Source organism: Ostrinia nubilalis, chromosome 18 (assembly GCF_963855985.1).
Source record: "Ostrinia nubilalis chromosome 18, ilOstNubi1.1, whole genome shotgun sequence".
NCBI lineage: Eukaryota > Metazoa > Arthropoda > Insecta > Lepidoptera > Crambidae > Ostrinia > Ostrinia nubilalis.
In genome coordinates, this window is record NC_087105.1 from 3,893,581 (window position 1) to 3,913,903 (window position 20,323).

General features: G+C 40.6%; 2 protein-coding genes across 2 annotated transcripts; one reads left to right on the forward strand and one right to left on the reverse strand.

The window, feature by feature from the left end:
• The first annotated feature begins 247 nt into the window (after positions 1-247).
• Positions 248-3,791, forward strand: LOC135080525 (calcineurin B homologous protein 1). Its single transcript, XM_063975170.1, has 4 exons — positions 248-648; positions 991-1,254; positions 1,604-1,697; positions 1,847-3,791. Exons 1-4 carry the CDS (start codon positions 582-584, stop codon positions 1,989-1,991), a joined length of 570 nt encoding a protein of 189 aa, XP_063831240.1. The 5' UTR covers positions 248-581; the 3' UTR covers positions 1,992-3,791.
• On the reverse strand, positions 3,662-20,305 carry LOC135080527 (protein transport protein Sec23A). The gene is made up of 14 exons (XM_063975171.1): positions 20,147-20,305; positions 19,782-20,069; positions 19,183-19,438; positions 18,434-19,004; positions 18,207-18,349; positions 17,005-17,144; positions 16,333-16,448; positions 15,015-15,168; positions 14,094-14,245; positions 11,530-11,704; positions 10,620-10,775; positions 5,437-5,502; positions 4,728-4,748; positions 3,662-3,933 (listed from the first exon to the last, which is right to left on the reverse strand). Exons 2-14 carry the CDS (start codon positions 20,058-20,060, stop codon positions 3,844-3,846), a joined length of 2,319 nt encoding a protein of 772 aa, XP_063831241.1. The 5' UTR covers positions 20,061-20,069; positions 20,147-20,305; the 3' UTR covers positions 3,662-3,843.
• Positions 20,306-20,323: the final 18 nt, after the last annotated feature.

Here is a 20,323-nt window from a genome sequence, read left to right on the forward strand (position 1 = left end):
AAAAACTGCACTCTGAAGAAATAATTTAATGAAAATGTAATTGCCGGTAGTTTTATCCAGATTTTGAATACAATTCTAAACGATTACTTACATTTTTGTAAAGAAAACCGTTTCCAATTTCATCAAATCATTCATCATCTTGCATCTTGGTCTGTATAGTCCTAGTTGTCAGTGCCTTAATTTCAAAGAAAAACTCAACCAGCTGACTACCAACCACAGATATGGATATCTGTGCCACCAACTGACATTGACAGAAGTCAGCAGTCAGCGTAATAAATCGTGCGTTTCTATCAAACAAAACAAGCAGGATTAATCGAAATAAATTGATAAAAACGGATTAATTGCAATACCTTCGCTGTATAAAATTAGGTATTTCCTTATCTCTTAAAAAGAGGAGTTGTACACGCTAATACTTAATTATAGCCATAACCTTATTAAAATTTAGGTGTGTTGTAGTTGTGTGTGACTAATTACTATTTATTCCGCATATGCGGAGATTCTACACGCGCTTTATCGGACACACAGTGGTCAGAAGGCCGCGATCTTTGTACCAAGGTTAAAGACTGCAGTGACTCTTCAAAATGGGTAACAAATCATCACTGTTGTTACGTGAAGAAGAAATAGCTCAAATTCAGGAAGAAACTGGATGTGAGTATTTATTTTCGTATTAACATGACTCTAAAGCTCAAGACTGTATTGCATGATGAAATATGCTTGACTAAAAGTAAAGTTCCTAGGCATTATACATTTTAAGATTGGGATGACAAAACAGTTTTTAAAATATTTTCAAGGCTTAAAATCATTCATCATTCAGCCTCTATTTCACACAAATATACCCTGGCCCACCTAAATTACATGTAGTTTAGTCCTTTACTAGCTGCTCAATCATTACTGAATGATGTAATTTATATGCATTGTTTCAATTTTATTCTATTAATAATCTAGTTAGATACTTAATAAATTTATAAAATGAATGTCATTTATTCACAGTCACACCAAACCAAATTGAGCGATTATACTCTCGTTTCACATCCCTGGACAAGAATGACTGCGGTACCCTTTCCCGGGATGACTTCCTGAGGATTCCCGAGCTGGCCATCAATCCGTTGAGTGAAAGGATCGTCCACTCTTTCTTTGCGGAGAGCCACGATGACCGTGTCAATTTCCTGCAGTTCATGAGAGTGCTGGCTCACTTTAGGCCAATCAGGAAGAACCGGGAAAACAAGTTGAATAGTAGGGAGGAGAAACTGAGATGTGAGTATTTAATTTGATTTATTCAATATTGTGATTTTTATGGTCAATAAAGATTTTTCTTGTTTTTAAATAAAACTAGCAAATTAGCTTGACGGAAACTGGAAAGGTTTTGGACTCAGTCATATGAAGAAATCTGAATAGGCATAATAATAAATTAGCAGATCTAACTTTATGCTAATGTAAAACAATATCATTTGTAGGCTGGAATTTTCAAGTATTTCAAAGTTTTTGTTACTATTGAAGGTAACATTCTACTTATAAATTTCATTATTCAGAGTTATTTTTCGCTAATTTGCAAGATATCTAGTTTTTTTAGATGTTTATGGAATACTTATTTCTCTTTTTTCAGTTGCATTCTCCATGTATGATTTGGACAATGACGGAAAGATCTCAAGAGATGAACTGCTAGCCATCCTCCACATGATGGTTGGTGCTAATATTAGGTAAGAACCTTTTTCCAACCGTTCTCATTTGAGGCTAAGGATTGCGTAACTAGGTCTTTTACATCAAAGAAAATATCTGTTTGACTATCAAGCATTAAAATTAAAGTGACTTACATTTCCATACCTTAATACAAACTTTTTTCCCTCAGTGAAGATCAACTGATAAGCATCGCCGAACGAACGATCCTGGAAGCGGACACCAACAACGACCAGATGATCTGCTTCGACGAGTTCTGCCATGCACTTGAGCGCACTGACGTCGAGCAGAAGATGTCCATCCGCTTCCTCAACTGACCTCCGCAGTCATGAACCGTGTACGTGAAGTATGTCCTCACTATAGTGCTCGCTCTCATCGTCTATGGGCTTCTCACTAAGAAATGAGTTCGCTTCGAAGGACTAATACTAAAACTTAGTATGATTTGTGTATGCTTTAGCTAAATAAATTTTCCCTGTACTAATAAATGTTGTGTAAAATGCACCTGTGGATATTGTAACTGCATTTCAATTTGAGGTGACTTCACTGTGTAAAACAAATTATCTGTGTAAACGAATTTTATATGTATGAATGTTTACAATATCTGCAGGTGCTAGTTTTAAATTATTCTATTGGTCCCAAAACACTTGTTGGATTTGTAGTTATGTTGGGACATGTATTGTATTCTAGGACAGAAGTTCTATAACTATTTATAAAATTTCTTAGATTTTGGCCAGACAGCAAAGGCATAGTGTTGTTTAATGTGTACTATTCTAATTCTATTATACAATATTCATTAGTTCTAGGGATTATAATTTTCTCTTATTAATATTTCGATGTTAGCTAACTTGATGTATATTTTTAAGTTAAATATTAAAGAGATTAATGGGGTTTAGTTTAACTTTTGAATTAGCAAAAATGTTAAATGTTGCGTACCTAAAATTAGCATTTAATTATGGTAGCAATATATAAATTAGCATTTAATTATGCTATAGTCGTTTACATCTTTTAATAGAGGATTTTGATAAAGACATTTGTGTAAGAGGATGAGAAAACTATAGAGAATTAGCACTGTTTGTCCTCAATGCTCACTATATTTTATGAAATAATAATTATGGCATTTGTTTACTTTGTCACTCATTATCTAAATCTGGTTGTATGTTTGTACTTAGAGGGCTTTTAGCATTGTTTTGTATAGATAATTGTATAATTATGTATTATTAAAGCTCTCTTTTGATCTACCTACATGGTCAATATATGCTCGGCGACATATTTAAGTAAATAATAATAATTATGAACTGTTTTACACTTATTTAGTTTATGTTTTCCAACTCATAATGGGAGGCGATAGGTACTTATTCAATACATATCTGTATGTATTGCTTACATACGTTGTTATTTAAATCTGCCACCGAGTCTAGACATAAATTATTCCGAAATTATATTATAGATATGTAAGCAAATTAGTGAGTTGTTACCAAAACATAGATATTGCAAAGATAATAAAATGATAAGCTGTGGTAATTAGATATTGTGTAGCTGTATTTATTTGATGTAATACTTTGTAGATTTTAAACCAATTATAAATATTTTTACAAGATAAACAAGAGTTTCAATTGACCAAATCCTTAAATTTTGATTCTAAGATCTATAAATTACAGTAATACATTAAAAAACAATAATAAAAATATGTTTCATTTAGGAATAAACAATGTTTAGAATTAAACAATTTAATGCCATTTTAATTTACATAATATTTTGTAGAAAATATAACATTATAACTTAAATAGCGACACGACGAACTTAGACCTCAGTACGAATGTATGTTCGACTATTGATAAAAAATAATTCATAATCTAAAATCATTAATTTGTATCTAAACTCGCTTTAGGAATAACACAATCATTATTATAAACATTCAGATTATAATTCTGTGCTAACTCTCGATACTGTATAAGTCGTTCCACCATTGATATAAAACCTTTCTAAATTATTTTTATCCACTCAGATAAAAGTTGATTCGACTGGTATGGTCAATTTTGATTCCATTTCAAACAGATAATATAAAATAATCGTTTTGTAGACGAGTAAGTATCGTACATGTGTAGAATAAAATTGTACATTAAACAAAAGTCGAACTAAAACACAAGTACTGAAAGGCGTAAGTCGTGTTTACGCGGTGGAAGATACCGCCAACTTCTTCAGATGTTCCATGAACACTTGCAGCGAGACGTCATCGGTCAGCACGGGGGCGCCACCGTCCTGTACAGAAATTACGTTGTAATAAGGCCCTTATTTCAACGCCTATTGAGATCGCTTTTCTTTGTCAATCTTTGTACTGGTTGCATAAAGCTAGGAACTGTAGCATCTTATTTAGTTCAAATAAGAGCAATTTTGCAACGAAAAATTTAAGTCTGATGTACTTGTCGACTGTTTTACAAACTAAATAGATGTCAGACTATTTAGTCGCAAAATAGCGCTTATTTCAACTACATTAAGATGTCACAATGTGCAGCTTGATGTGCCGCTGTCTGTAGTACAGTTTACGACAAGCTAAAAGCGATCACAATAGATGCTGAGTAACAAATTAGGAAACAAGTTCGATAAAAAATATTTTTCAGTGAACAAAGGACGCTTGAAACTTGAGCAGCCGTCAAGATTTGAATATAAGCGTCCTTATGTCAAAGACAAACTTACGAACACAAAGTACCTACATACAAATAAAATATAACCGCTTTATCCCCTTATTTTTTTTATAAATAAATATTATTGCAATACAAATATACATAAATATAATGACTTTACAATTTTCTCCCCTTTTGGTAAAAAATATAGCATTTTTACAAATTAAACCCTTTTTAAAAATATTAATTTAACCCTTGATAAAAATATTTAAGCTTCATTAATTTTCGTTTTTTAAGTGTAATTTAAAAATATATAGCAATATAAAGCTGTGTTCTTATTTTAATTTAAAAGTAATGAAAACATTGAAAGTTAGTAGACAATGTTAGAAACCACAAAACCCAATTTTGAATAAAAAAAAGAAAAAACACTACCGCTGATGGGATCGGCATCGCCTGCAATCGCCGAAACAATGATGAAACAAAAGAAAACAGGTCAAACCATGCTGTCATCGGTCATCAAAAAAGGTAAAATTAAACATGCATCGAACATTCACTCGAAACTTTAAAATCATCAGTACCTCTAGTAGGAAAAACTTTCGAGTTCGTTTCGTTGCGTATTCAAAGTGTCATCGAAAAATTTTGTATGAAAAATTAAACAGCGCCCCCTAGGGCGGCTATAATATAGGGGGCGCTGTTTAATTTTTCATACAAAATTTTTCGATGACACTTTGAATACGCAACGAAACGAACTCGAAAGTTTTTCCTACTAGAGGTACTGTCCATGCCTAATACAATCAAAATCTCAAAAAAGATAAATCAAAAAACACTATCAAAAAACTTCATAGCTGCACAACTTCATACAATAAAATTAACGTCCGATTCTAATCTTCGGGTAACTTTTACATATTTATTTATTCATTTATTACAATATTCAGATTTTTTATAAACGAATTTTGACAAAACGTTTAACTCTTTAGGTAAAAGTTATCCAGCGATTAAAAATCGGCCATAAAACTGAATAAAAATGAAAGACTACATGCACAAATTGTTACATTAGTTAGCGCTCTACAAAAGCGCACTAGCTGGTGTCACATCAAGTATGAATGATTATTATCAGTTGTATAAATGACAGTATACTGACCCCTCCATAGGCGTACATGTTGTTGTGAGTCTGCGACGGGTTCACCTTGGACAGCAAGAAACGGGCCTGGAATAAAAGTATAAAAAATTAGTTACAGAAATGGGGTATAGAACATCCTAGGGTTAGATACTTTCCTACAGTTGTATGGCCTATGAAGTCATGACGTGACGAATTCTGACTGTTTATTTATAAGCAAATAAATGCAATTTTTTATGGCCAGTATTATTTTAAATTGCATTTCAGAAAATGATATTTTGATATTTTAGGTTTGGCGTTTTTTAGATCTCGAAACCTTTTGTACTAAACAGAAATTTAAAACTTTTAGTTTTCTTGTTTATTCCATAAATTAATATAACGTGACGTAGATTCAGAATTTGACAGGGAGAATCTACAAGCGCTCGCGTGACAAAAAAAAAGCAAACGGCGTATGCGCATGCAAAGTGCAAAACAATCAGGCCGGCGGCGTCGCCGGCGATATCGAGCCGACATGTTGTGTCGGGCTGTGCTCACGGCGGTCGCCATCTCATGTACGTTCCCTCCTGCAGTTATCGGTCAGGGCTCACCGCGCAAAGTCCAGATAAAAGGTTCCTTTAATATAATATAAGCGTTATACGTCCCGCTGCAAGACACTCCAAAACTCTGGATCTGTGTCCAAACAAAACTCCGTTTTACCTTTGAGTAGACTTCGTCATCAGCTTTAGATTTTAGAATCACCCTCCAAACCGTTCAGATCAAAATCCGTTTTTACGTAATCAGTTTTCTAAACAGGCCAATAACGCGCGACAAAAGTGTATATTTCAGTGATTAAACCATGGATATTCGTGATAATTTGCGACGTTTTCAGATCTGATATGCGTTCTGTGGCTGAGCGGAATGCAAAGGGAGGACTTGGACGTAAACATGCTGAGGAAGTTGCAGCGCCACAATGTAAACATCGATGATATGGACCGCGAGTGAGTACGTTTGGTTTCTTATCTTTCCCATAATTCTAAGGCTAGTTAGCTACTAGTTAACGTACGACACGTTTCATGCGAAGAGTGTGTGGGATTTGACACAGTAATCAGTGCAATTTTGAAGCGAAATTATACATCACAACATCTTTGAATATCAAATTCCAGTGTAGCCTTTATTATCTCACTGAGTACATTATTTTCGTAAAAACTACATATTGTTGCACTATTAGAATAGCAATGGCAATGTTTAATGCGTTTGTTTGTTTGTCTGCAGAAGCTTAAAACGACAGTGTCTGGACTTTCAATCTAATAATGATAATGGTACGAGAAAAGTTAATACTAAGGATGATGAAGTGAAAAACAAAACAACTACAGTTAAGTTGGACAGTAAGTGAAGCATTATTTTTACTTCTTATCAACCGTTTTATTTAAGCCAGTTATTAATTTAGTAGTTAAATAACTTTAAACATTATTCTTTTTTTCTCAGAAGAAAAAGAAGTAAACAAACTTATAAAAAGTGCAATGATTTTGACCGATCTTGTGGATAGCCAAACTATTAAAGCTATTGAAAACAAATCATTTTTAAACAACAACGAAGTGAAATATGAGCCAAAAGTTCAAAACGTGGAGAATAATCAGAATAAAAACACGGACTTATTTAATGTTCCATTGGAAATAGAAAAAAGTGAAAAGTTTGATATTAAACAAAGTCCTAAACTTGCGAACATTATAAATTTTTGGAAAATGTTTACTACAAATTCTCCTGACAATTATATTGAAACCAAAATTACGAAACCAAAATCGAATTCTAGCCCAGTTTTTGATGGAGATATCCCTGAACAAAAGTTTATGAAAAAAGACAGAAAAACAGGTATGTCCAAACAAGCCGAATACATTGATAAATTACTAGAAGATATAATTAATAGAAGCGCAAAACCAACCACAGAAAAACCTACAACATCATCAGTTGACTTGAAAAAGCTTTCCGATCAAATAGAAAAGTTATTGCAACTATACCCTCAACGTGGAACGCTCGGCAACAGCAACAATTTTCCAGAAAGTGAAGTTGAAATCATCAACGACCTTCAGCCAGATGGTTATTATTTTGTCAAAAATGGAATACCAATTAAATCCAGAATTTTGGATGAAAGAATCAAACAATATGACAATCGAGTGAGAAGGATAGAAAACAATGTTATAAAAGAAACTAACAGCCGCCTACTTCCAATTGATTTTCCAAAAAATATTGCTACTTTTCCCACCCGAAATAGGCAACCTTTACTTAGAGATATTGCACAAAAGTATCAATTAACAGAAAGATATAAGGATACGTCTGAGACTACATACACTCCTATTGCAAGAGTTACAGTAAATGATAATAATATGACAAGAAATGATAGTGTCAAGATTATAACAAAGGATGTTATTAAAGAAATCGCTGAAAATGTTAAAGCTATAGTATTAAAAGATCTACGACAAGAAATAACATCCACGCCCCCTAGAGTATCTGTTGGACTTACAACAGCTATTTCGGCGCCAACATCTCCAAAAACATCCAGTACAACCAAGCGAACGACAGGTATGTATAATCAAAATTATTTTAAAAAACGACTATTTTTTATATTTTAGAAACAATAAAAAGCAGACATTAATGTCATAATCGTAACTCTTTCCAGAAACTACAAGCAAAATTCCACCCCAGAACAACAAGACTCAAGAAGAAAATCAGGTGATAACAAAATTCATGGAACTCTTTGAACAGTTCAAAACAATAAATGAGAGAATAGAAGTACCATCAAATATTAACACGTTACTAGCAAATGTGACACGTCAGAAACCTAGAAATCCATTTAATTTTATACATCGCATTCCCCCTAAAGTGGCGATCGACCCATATAGACTAAAACCACCGGAAATTACACCTGGTTTGTTTAACCCATTCGGTATACAAAGACCCAGAGTTCAAAACATACAAATCCAAAGAGCTAAATTTGTCCAAAATTCTTTGGCTATTACGCCTCAAACTTTTCATGTAATGCGAGCTAAACCAATAACAATACAAACAAATTCTGATGAAATTGCGCCTCTGGGGATTCCTATAGAAAAACCTCTAAAAATTATACATCAGAATATAGTTGTGACCACCGCACACCCTTTAGTAACACGGAAGCACCATATAGACAAATGGGTGGATCAATATGAACACAAAGATAGGACAAATAGTAAAGAAAGACACAAATATTATTCAAATCCCCCGACACACGAAAGGTACAAAGAAGCAAAGCTAAAAGATCGATGGCCGAATAGAGAAAGCAGATTACGTGAATTTGATAAGAAACTTAGAGACGAAGAAACAAGACCGTTGAATCAAGCCCGTTACCGAGATGAAAGATCACGAGAATTTAAGTATCCATATAAAGATGATACCAAGTCTTCAGACCAACGACTTTACAAGAGCGGCAGAACACAAGATTTCAAAATTCCTCCCAAAGACGACGCAACACAAACCGAGCGAACATCTCAGAAAGATAGTAGACCCATTGTATTCAAATATGAAACAAAACCATCAGATGACAGATATTATGAAGGCACAAAATATAGCAATCGCGAGAACAATCACAGAATGCCATATAAATCGCCATACGATGATGTCATAAACATGAAATTAAATGAAAACGCAAAAGATTATGGCAATGATAAAAAATATCTTGATAATGTCAGCTATGGACTTCTTAGTCCTCGTCACCGGGATCCTACACGCTTCCACGAGAAATTAGAAAGAGTTGACGATTGGCAGGGTGATTCTAGAAGTGAAGGCAAAAATTGCCGTGATAAACTATCCGTGGCTTCCAGACAGCAGCAGCCCCTAAATATGAAGGACCCCAGATTCGACGACACACATTTCAAAAACTTCTTGAAGACGCAACAGAAAGTTAATGATATGCTTGAGAAAATATTGTCATCGAAAACTATTCAGAATGGCCCACGGAGTGTTGAAACTACATAGATGAATTTATAAATACATAGTTAATATTGCAATGAATAGAGCGTTTTCTTGTGTTTCATTTATAGCCAAACTTATTGTATCATTCAGTGGAAACTATTCAAAACGAATTGGAAATATCTTATCATTGGTAATGTTTCTAATGAATTAATTATAGTTACCTATAAAATTTCAGACGCGTGTCGCTAGGTACGAGTTTTTCGTAGAAAAACATGTAGCCTGCTTCTGTGTTCTGCATTCGAATTCGTACCTTAAGTATAGATACTGAAGGTTAATTGTTACCTGTGAGCCGCCGTGCTCGGTGTCGATGTACCGCGGCACAGGGAAGCGGCTCTGCAGGATCTCCTGCGCGTCGTCGACGGGCGCGCGCAGTAGTTGCGCGAAACTGTTTCTATGTGTTACAGCGACATGTTGTCTGCATTCGAAAATGTACCTTAAGGATAGATACTACAGGTTCATTGTTACCTGTGAGCCGCCGTGCTCAGTGTCGATGTACCGCGGCACAGGGAAGCGGCTCTGCAGGATCTCCTGCGCGTCGTCGACGGGCGCGCGCAGTAGTTGCGCGAAGCTGTTTCTATGTATTACAGCGACATGTTGTCTGCATTCGAATATGTACCTTAAGTATAGACGCTATAGGTCTATTGTTTGTTACCTGGGAGCCGCCGTGCTCGGTGTCGATGTACCGCGGCACAGGGAAGCGGCTCTGCAGGATCTCCTGCGCATCATCGACGGGCGCGCGCAGCATTTGCGCGAAGCTGTCTCTATGTATTACAGCGACATGTTCTCTGCTGCTTCTGCATTCGAATTTGTACCTTAAGTGTCGCTACTTTAGGTTTATTTTAGGTTTACCTGCGAGCCGCCATGCTCGGTGTCGATGTACCGCGGTACAGGGAAGCGGCTCTGCAGGATCTCCTGCGCGTCGTCGACGGGCGCGCGCAGTAGTTGCGCGAAGCTGTTTCTACATATTACAGCGACATGTACTCTGCTGCTTCTGCATTCGAATTAGTACCTTAAGGATAGATGCTATAGGTCTATTGTTTGTTACCTGTGAGCCGCCGTGCTCGGTGTCGATGTACCGCGGCACAGGGAAGCGGCTCTGCAGGATCTCCTGCGCGCGCAGTAGTTGCGCGAAGCTGTTTCTATGTATTACAGCGACATGTTGTCTGCTGCTTCTGCATTCGAATTTGTACCTTAAGGATAGATGCTATAGGTCTATTGTTTGTTACCTGGGAGCCGCCATGCTCGGTGTCGATGTACCGCGGCACAGGGAAGCGGCTCTGCAGGATCTCCTGTGCGTCGTCGACGGGCGCGCGCAGTAGTTGCGCGAAGCTTTCGTACTCCGCCATGTCTTGGTAGCGAAGCGCGCGCCATTGCGCTATGGTCTGCGAAAATAAACATTGCATTAGTCAAATGTGATCACTTGAAAAATTAAGGTTTCATATTTATCTATTTGCTTGCTTGTCACATGACGATGTTAGGATCTTTTTCAATGCATCCTTTGGTGTGAGTCTCGAGACGACCACATTAAGTGCATACAGTTAAACATTTAATTATTAAACTTTGCAAACATTACGAATTATTATCTATGCTGCATGCTAGAAGGGGATGGTTGATTGGGGTTTTATTGGCGGTTAAGTCGTAGATCCTAGTTACACAGGGGTCTCAGCGATGAGAACGAGAGGTGGGAATATAGGTCCTCAATCGTCGATATTATCTTGAATATGACACTCATTAACCTTTGAAGCGCTTTAGTCACAGAGCTATTCTGTAGACCAGCGGTTCCCGAATGGTGGTCCGCGGAACCCTGGGGTTCCGTGGAAAGGCCGCAAGGGTTCCCTAAAAAATATTATCCCACGTTTCGTGACCGACGTTGTTCGCTGGCACCGACTTGTTTACGCACAAGGGAGGGGCAGGGCGTGCGGGCGGAGTAGTACGGGGGTTCCGCTAGGAAAAGTATAATCAAGTAGGGTTCCTTGGCAAAAAAAAATTGGGAAACCCTGCTGTAGACTAAGACGACTGCGTCATAGCACTTTCAGTTCCTTTACGCAGTTGCAAGATCAAGTGGGGCAAAAATAAGGGTAACACCTCTAGTATTCGGGAAATTTTGCCTTTACAGTTTACCCATGTTTTCCTTACCTCCCCGTGGTAGATGAGGATCTGGAAGAAGGTGTCCATGAGCAGGATGCGGTCGGGCTGGATGGAGGACGTGTCGAGCAGCACGGGCTCAGGCGGCCCGCCGAAGCTGTACGAGTACAGGATCGGCTGGATCATGATCAACGACTGCGTGAGGTCTTCGCGCATCAGCATGTGTCTGCGGGAACGATAAGCATTTTAGATCGAAAATAATCCCTTAAACAAAAAACAAGCACATGAAAGGAAGAAAGAAAGCCATGGCCTACTCCTGAGCAGGGATGTTATGGATATCCGTAACCGAAACTTTCGGATATCCGAAATAAAAAAATATCCGAAACTGTAACCGTAACCGATTCAAAAGTTTCGGATAGTTTCGGATGTAGGCAGTTTAAATTGTTTTATGTATAGCATTATTGTAAAGGCATAACAGCCTGATTCCTACCTTTAAAATGCCATCTAGTAACAATTTTTATTTTTTAATTACATTTTATTCGATGTAAAGTGTGCGGCCATGAATGAACCGTGTTGCAACAACTATTGCAAATTGCATTCTAAAGCACTGATATCCGTAACCATAACCGAAACTTTCGGATATCCGAAATATAAAAATATCTGTAACCGAAACTACGTATCCATAACATCCCTACTCCTGAGTCATATCTTCCTCGGCCACTAGACACGGGGGTGTTTGGTGGCCGTTAAAGGGGGTTCGATGACGGTGGGACGCGTATACAGGGTGTTAGGTAAATGGGTATATGAGCCGACACTAGCCCATGTTAACATAGGCATATAAATGGTATGGTGAAGTCAGAAATTTGATATCATGATTTTAATTTTTTTAATTTTCATACAAAATAAATTTTATAAATTCCGATTTGTATGAAAATTTAAATAATTAAAATGAAGATATCAATTTTCTGACTTCACCATACCATTTATATGACCATGTTAACATGGGCTAGTGTCGGCTCATATACCCATTTACCTAACACCCTGTATATTCACGCGCCCCGTTAACAAAGGACCGGGGGAGTTGCTACTCTCCTGAAGCTTAATGTCGCTTACTCCGACAGAGCGAGCTACAGCCAGGGCAGAGCCGAGAATGAATGCCCCGTCCCGAAGATTGAAGAACACGGTTAGGTTTTAGTTGGTAGGCCCTGCCCATTTTGCAGAGAGAATCCCATAAAATGTACTGGTCTCTCCGGACTAGTGGGTATGGATTTAATGCATTTCCTGACGAAAAAAAAATAGGTCACATCTCTACACTTTTTGAAGAACAAGGTTTCCCATTAGTTTTCTGAATATCACCTGTAGAAGGTGGTCTCGTCGGGCGAGTTGTTGAAGACCTGCAGGAACTGCGAGCGCCGCAGGTGGTACATGAACTGCGGGTAGAGGCTGAAGTTGCGACAGCCGGAAGCAAGAGTTCACCTCTAGAACATCTCACGTGTCACGTGACTCAGCTCACCTGTAGAAGGTGGTCTCGTCGGGCGAGTTGTTGAAGACCTGCAGGAACTGCGAGCGCCGCAGGTGGTACATGAACTGCGGGTAGAGGCTGAAGTTGCGACAGCCGGAAGCAAGAGTTCACCTCTAGAACATCTCACGTGTCACGTGACTCAGCTCACCTGTAGAAGGTGGTCTCGTCGGGCGAGTTGTTGAAGACCTGCAGGAACTGCGAGCGCCGCAGGTGGTACATGAACTGCGGGTAGAGGCTGAAGTTGCGACAGCCGGAAGCAAGAGTTCACCTCTAGAACATCTCACGTGTCACGTGACTCAGCTCACCTGTAGAAGGTGGTCTCGTCGGGCGAGTTGTTGAAGACCTGCAGGAACTGCGAGCGCCGCAGGTGGTACATGAACTGCGGGTAGAGGCTGAAGTTGCGACAGCCGGAAGCAAGAGTTCACCTCTAGAACATCTCACGTGTCACGTGACTCAGCTCACCTGTAGAAGGTGGTCTCGTCGGGCGAGTTGTTGAAGACCTGCAGGAACTGCGAGCGCCGCAGGTGGTACATGAACTGCGGGTAGAGGCTGAAGTTCCGACAGCCGGAAGCAAGAGTCAGGCCCCTCTTTCTCACTGGGCACTTTGGGCACGTGCCCAGGGCCCCGCGAACGAGGGGGCCCCCATCTGCTAATAAGACCATTTTCCAGATGATAAGGGCCCCCCTTAATCCTTAAGATCCTTAAATGCCCAAGGCCCCTAGTAGGTTAAAGACGGCCCTGGCAAGAGTTCACCTCTAGAACATCTCACGTGTCACGTGACTCAGCTCACCTGTAGAAGGTGGTCTCGTCGGGCGAGTTGTTGAAGACCTGCAGGAACTGCGGGTAGAGGCTGAAGTTCCGACAGCCGGAAGCAAGAGTCAGGCCCCTCTTTCTCACTGGGCACTTTGGGCACGTGCCCAGGGCCCCGCGAACGAGGGGGCCCCCATCTGCTAATAAGACCATTTTCCAGATGATAAGGGCCCCCCTTAATCCTTGAGATCCTTAAATGCCCAGGGCCCCTAGTAGGTTAAAGACGGCCCTGGAAGAGTTCACCTCTAGAACATGACCTCACGTGTCACGTGACTCAGCTCACCTGTAGAAGGTGGTCTCGTCGGGCGAGTTGTTGAAGACCTGCAGGAACTGCGAGCGGCGCAGGTGGTACATGAACTGCGGGTAGAGGCTGAAGTTTTCGGACAGACGGAAGCTGTTCGGGTCGTCCTTGCCGTACTCGCCGAACTTCTGGCACTGTGGGAGAAAATTTGAGTTAGAGGGGGGATGAAATTGATCACGATTTATGCATTTACAGTGTCATTTGCAAACGGAATATTCGACAATTCAATATTCTTTTGTCGATTAGGTTATAATGGTAACGACGATATCAAATTTAATGGCGCAAGTACACTACGTAAATTGTTCAAGTCAAAGCGCTAGCCTGCACACCGAAGTATGGGCGACCCACGGGTGGAGGAAGGAGAAAGTAACCGAGATAGTGTTCACACTATTACGTCTTGGCCAATTTCCCGCATAGTGTACTTGCGCCATTATGAATTTCATGAGCTGCTATTTTAGCAATGGCCAGAAACAGTATAGTTCAGATTATTATACTGGGACATGTAAAAGCGCTCTTGTCAGTCTAGTTCCAAAAGTTAATGACTATTATTTAGTCTCCACTAAATGAACACGACGATCTCTTGTTTACCAGAGGCAAATTAATATACTGACTGCCCGACTGCGCAAAAGGATGGTTTGTTATAATGGGCTTGCTTACCCAGCTTCTGGCCTAGGGGTGGGGCAAGTCAGATTTTTTAGTTCAGATAGTTTGACTAATGCCCGTTTTCACCATCAATCCCAAATTTTTTAGTGTCCTCTTTGAAAACAAAATTCCTGTTATGTGATACCATAGGGGTCACATAAAAATTAGGGATTGATGGTGAAAACAGTCATTCCTTCAAAGCGACTCCCAGGGGGATTCTTCCCCCTAGGTACGCCCGGGGTTGTTATTATTATGACATACCAGGCGGATTAACATGCGGTCTAGCCAGCGAAGCACGTCAGGCCCGTCCTCGAGCTCGGCGCGGTACACGACCAGGCGCGCCATAACCACCGCCGCCGCCTCCTGGTCGAAGCCGGCCGCGATGTGGTGCAAGTTCACTGCTGCGTCGCCCCAGCTTGACAATAGAAAAGATCGCTATTAGAATACAGATAGATTTCACATTAGGACGTCAGAAACGCGGCAATAGCGGATGTCTGCCTTCACATTATGGAAACGCCGCTGCTGCGCTGTCATATCTATAAAAGCGAAAGGTCACTGATTGACTCAAAGATTCAAAGAGTATTATTCACCGAGATAATGTGGTACAATAAAATATGTGGTCTTAAATTAAAAAGAGGTGCAGCTTATCTCACCAGCGTAGCTGGCATGTGAATTTGTGCAGTGACTGACTCACTCATCACGAAATCTCAGAAACTACAAGTGCTAGGAGTCTCAAATTATGCATGGGGGTTCCTTTTAGAACATAGGTGCTCACTAAGACGGGATTTTGCAAAATTCAACTCTTAAGCGGATAAGACGGGATCCACGCGTACGTAGACGCGGGCGCTAGTATAGTATAAAATTTCAGCAGCTCGAGTGACTCGCGTTTGTCGCGCGACTGTTGTTCTGATAAAGTCGCCTAAATGCGAACGCGCTCTTAGGGAGACAAAAATGCATCATGCAGTATAGATTGCTCTTTGCTGATGACTTAACGACCGTGGGTTCAGGTGAGTATCCACTATAGGGGGCACAGCCCCAATAGACTTGTGGTTGAGCTTGAGAGACGTCTAGCTGAGACAACTTTAACCGCGTCACCGGGCCGAGCGACTGTGGCCTCAAATTGAGGCAGCGTCTCCATTTGAGCAGCTGCGGTTCGAGGCGGCCGATTGACCCGAGGCTGCCTCTAGTGGAGATCCGGCTTAGGCATTACATTGAATTTTGGAGCTTTTCAGATGGCTCTTTGAGGGTTAGATCTGCGTCTAGGAGAGCTAAATATCCTATGTACGAGCTGGCAGTGGCGGCGTAACATGGGTTGGCACCCGGGGCCCCGGGGCTATCACCCTATCACCCGGGGCGGTCCTAAGGCACCCCCTGGTACCCCCCAGGATTTTGGGGTTACCTACCGATTAGAAGACTGAAAGACAATCGCTCCCGTATCATGACATACACCGCAGATTTGCCATGCAGATGCGCCAGTGAGTACTAATCTGTGCGACTTGTGTCACCTCCTGATGCTTGGCACCCGCCGCGTGAGGCAGGGCCACGTCTTCTGAAAGGGCTAAATATTGTTATTACTTACTTCCTAGCCACGGTGGTGACGCGCACGCGACGCTGGCCGCTAGAGTGCTGGTACTGCGTGATGAGCTGCACGCAGCCGCGCCCGCCCTGCGGCACCGCTGCGTGTTGGTTCGCCACCTGACACAAAGAAATACATTGTTTCAACTATCACATCACTTCAATAGGCACCACTGGCGGAACTTTAGGCCCGGTTTCCGCCAAGGCAGAGCAGAGCAGAGAAGTGTTTTGAATAGCCAATAAGATTTCATTATTTCCACTTCTTCCTTCCGCGCCGCGCCGCCGCCGCTATCAAATTCATTAGAAAATTTTAACGGCTCGACACTTCTCTGCTCCGCTCTGCTTTAGTGGAAACCGGACCTTACTAACAGAGGTGCCAACATGTTTTTCATGTGTGGTGTACCATCAAAAAATTTCGTTTTCCTAGATGTAACTTGAACACAAAAATTTTGCGGAACACTGGTCTAAATAATAGAGTGCGATTGGCACCCTTTTAAATTATGCAGAAAGAAAAATATTTTGTGTATTTCTGCCTTCTTCTTTTCTTGTTTAGTATAGTGTACAATAAAGTGTTCGTTCGTTTCAGCCGAAAGACGTCCACTGCGGGACAAAGGCCTCCCTCAAGGATTTCCACTAAAGTGTGTTCTATCTAAATATCTAAATGCTTTAACAATACCTCAAAGAATATGGCCATGGTAGAGCTGGGCGTGAAGGTGCACATCTTCCACGTGCTGGTGTTGCCCATGCCCACCTCCTGTTCCGCCACGCTCGGGCCCTTCGAGTTCAGTGACACGCACGACCCGATCGCGCCCGATACTGGAGCAAATGACACATTATTGGTTGACAAATATGCTAAACAAGTACACATTTTGCAACAATACGTTTTTTTTTTTAAGAATATAAATGCCCGTATTCACAAACAAGTGGAACTGGATTGGCCACACTCTCCGAAGGGACCCCGATCACATCCCTAAGCAGGCTCTGGATTGGAATCCCCAAGGAAAACGCAAACGTGGTCGACCCAGGCAAACTTGGCGGCGCACTGTAGCGGACGAGGCGAAGAAGATCGGCAAGACCTGAAGCGAGATCAAGCGAGAAGCTCAAGACCGAACGAGATGGAGGACTGTTGTGGACGCCCTCTGCCCCATCTGGGGGACATAGGACCATACGTCAAGTAAGTCATTCACAAACATTACTAGGAGGTCCCACAGTGCGCGTGGACGCACAGGGTGACACACGAACCAATGTGAATACGGGCGAGTCTCGTTAGCCCGTCATGGTAAAATATGCTTGTGATACGAGTGGGCTCACGCCGGCGGGGAACAAACCCGCGTTCCTCGAATCACAAGGCGGCCAGTCCGACCCCTTTACCGTTCGGCTAACGTGGCTTCTAAGTTATAATAATAATAATTTTATTGCTTTCACCAATTTTTACTTAGCTACATAATTATTAATAAATAACAAAGCAACTGGAGGTTGCTCAGCTAATGCTGCCTGAGAATATCCCAGACTGCCCTACTTTTGAAATTTTAAGTTATAATGCTGCTTGTTTATGAAATATGCAAACCCATATTTGATTGATTGATAACATATTACAACAATAGGAATGCATTATGGTTTTGAAAAAGCGGACTGGATTTTATAAAGATAAAGGCATTTAAACTTCGGATGGCATTTACTGAGAGTGACGTCACATAACACGCGCCCGTTATATGGGTCGTTGGCTGCGTCACGCAGCCTGCATGTTATTTAAACGAAACGTGACGTCATAATTACATTCAAAATACCTTTCATAAAGTAATTTTAATGAATTTAAATTTTTAATATTGCAAAATGTATCAATTTGAAAAAGTTTATTGAAATTAATATTGAACTTACTTTTCAATTCTCGAGAACACTTAACCTCTAATGTTCCATTAAATGCCATTTTATAATCGCCCTTTTGATCCTTGGCAAATACCCTCTGGAATGTTTGCTTAAATAGCGATGAGTTGAATGAGTCTCCCATTACCATGTGACCACTGAAAGTTGCAAATTAATTATTAATGAATTTCATCAGTATTTTGAAACTACTGATGTTTTTAAAATCTAAATTATTAACTCACCCTGTTGAATTACATAGTTGCTTCATTTCCATTAAGCCTGTCTGGTCCAAAGCACAAGAGTATATATCAATACAGTGTCCATTGCTAGCAGCTCGTAAAGACAGAGCTTCGTAATGCTTGATAGCCTTCTTCATATACTTGGCATTGTCCTTATGTATGTCATGATGGGACCTGATAGGCTGCTTTAGTTCATCATTCACAACCTGACCGGGCCCCTGGGAGGATGGGCCACCGAGGAATAACATTATTCTAGCACCAGTACTCGGATAGGTTACTTCTAACAAGCCCACGGCTAGTGAAAGGGCCACACCACTACTGCGTAATGGCCTTTTGCCAACTCCTAGAGGCCATGGGTCCCGTCCCAGTTCACCAAGAAGGTCTGTCAGAGCCATATCACATTGTTTCACCGGCTGTAAGAAGCGGTGTGCGGGTGGCAGGGGAGCGGGCTGGCCTGGTCTCTGCTGGGGGTTGGTAGCGTTGACACGGCCAATCCCTAGCTGTTCAGAAATCTGCTTGCCAGACAAGTCTTTGGTGCCTTTGAATACGTAACATTTCGAAATTCCATCTGTGCCTGGAATAAATAATTATGTTTAATTTACATTGAAATTCTAATTAGATTCTCACTGATATATATTTTTCAAGTGAAGCCAGTATAAGTACAATAGTCAGCTGGTAGAGAGTGCCACATGGTATTATTTTTGTACCGCATTTTTTGTGGTGTGCAATAAAGTTAAATAAATATTTCTTACCCAATTCATGTATTTGCACCATACGGCCAAAGGTAATCAGTCCAACAAGAGCATTTTGCGGCATAAGACTCAGGGAAGTCTGTAATGAGTCCTTCAATGCTCCTAATTCCTCTTCATCCATGCAAGTGTCCACGACAAGCAAGTAGATCGGTGGCATGGTCTGGGCGCGGGTGATTGTGTATTCTATTGTTGAGAAGTTAGGGATCAGTTCTGCAGGTTGGTGCTGTTCCGATATGGCTGCATATTGGGGTGGAAACTGGAAGGAAACAAAATGTGAGAAATGAGTAAAAAGTCGTTTTATTTCACAACCAGCTATTTTATTTCACATCTTTGAAAATATCAAAAATCTAGTTACAGCATTTCAGAGTTAATATTTGAGGAAAACAATGGTTTTAATAAGGGAGTCTCTAAGCATTCATTAAAATTGGTATTATGAAATAAATAAAGGAGATTGAAAAATGGCAAATAAGCTTTTTTTTACATAAAAGAACAGTTGATTTGACTATGTTGATGTAGTCACTGTATATTATTGATATTAATACCCAGAATGATTGTTAAATTGGAAAATAAACTGAAAACAAACATCCACAGCTACTCACAGGATTCCTTTGGAAGCAGAAGTTGCAGACCCATAATTTAGCTCTGTAGTCGACCTGGCACATCGGGTTCAAGATCGCCCGGCAAGTATTGCGCGTGCACAACACGGGTTCGTACTGGATCGGCGGCAAATCAGGCCGCTCCTTCAGCGGCTGGTAGAGACACGCCAGGGGAACCACCAGCCGCGTCGCCTCGATTCTACTCGATGGCCAAACGTTCCATGTGAATCGTATGCCATCTCTATCCTCATTCTGCTGAATAAACTCCTCGTACGTCGCCATAACGTTGATCTACAAACGAAACATCGAAGAAAACATTACACTCCGAAAAGTACCACTTTTTAACGCATATACCACGATATACTAACCACGTATGCATGCGGCGACTAGGGACTAATCACATACACAATATTACACTGTCTGGCTATGCACTCATTCAGAAAATTTTATAAATATGGATTTTTTTGTGATTGCAAGCAGACGGAAAAGGCTGGCTGATTTGGCAATTGTCAAAACCATAGACTACACAGCTGTCACATTCGCCA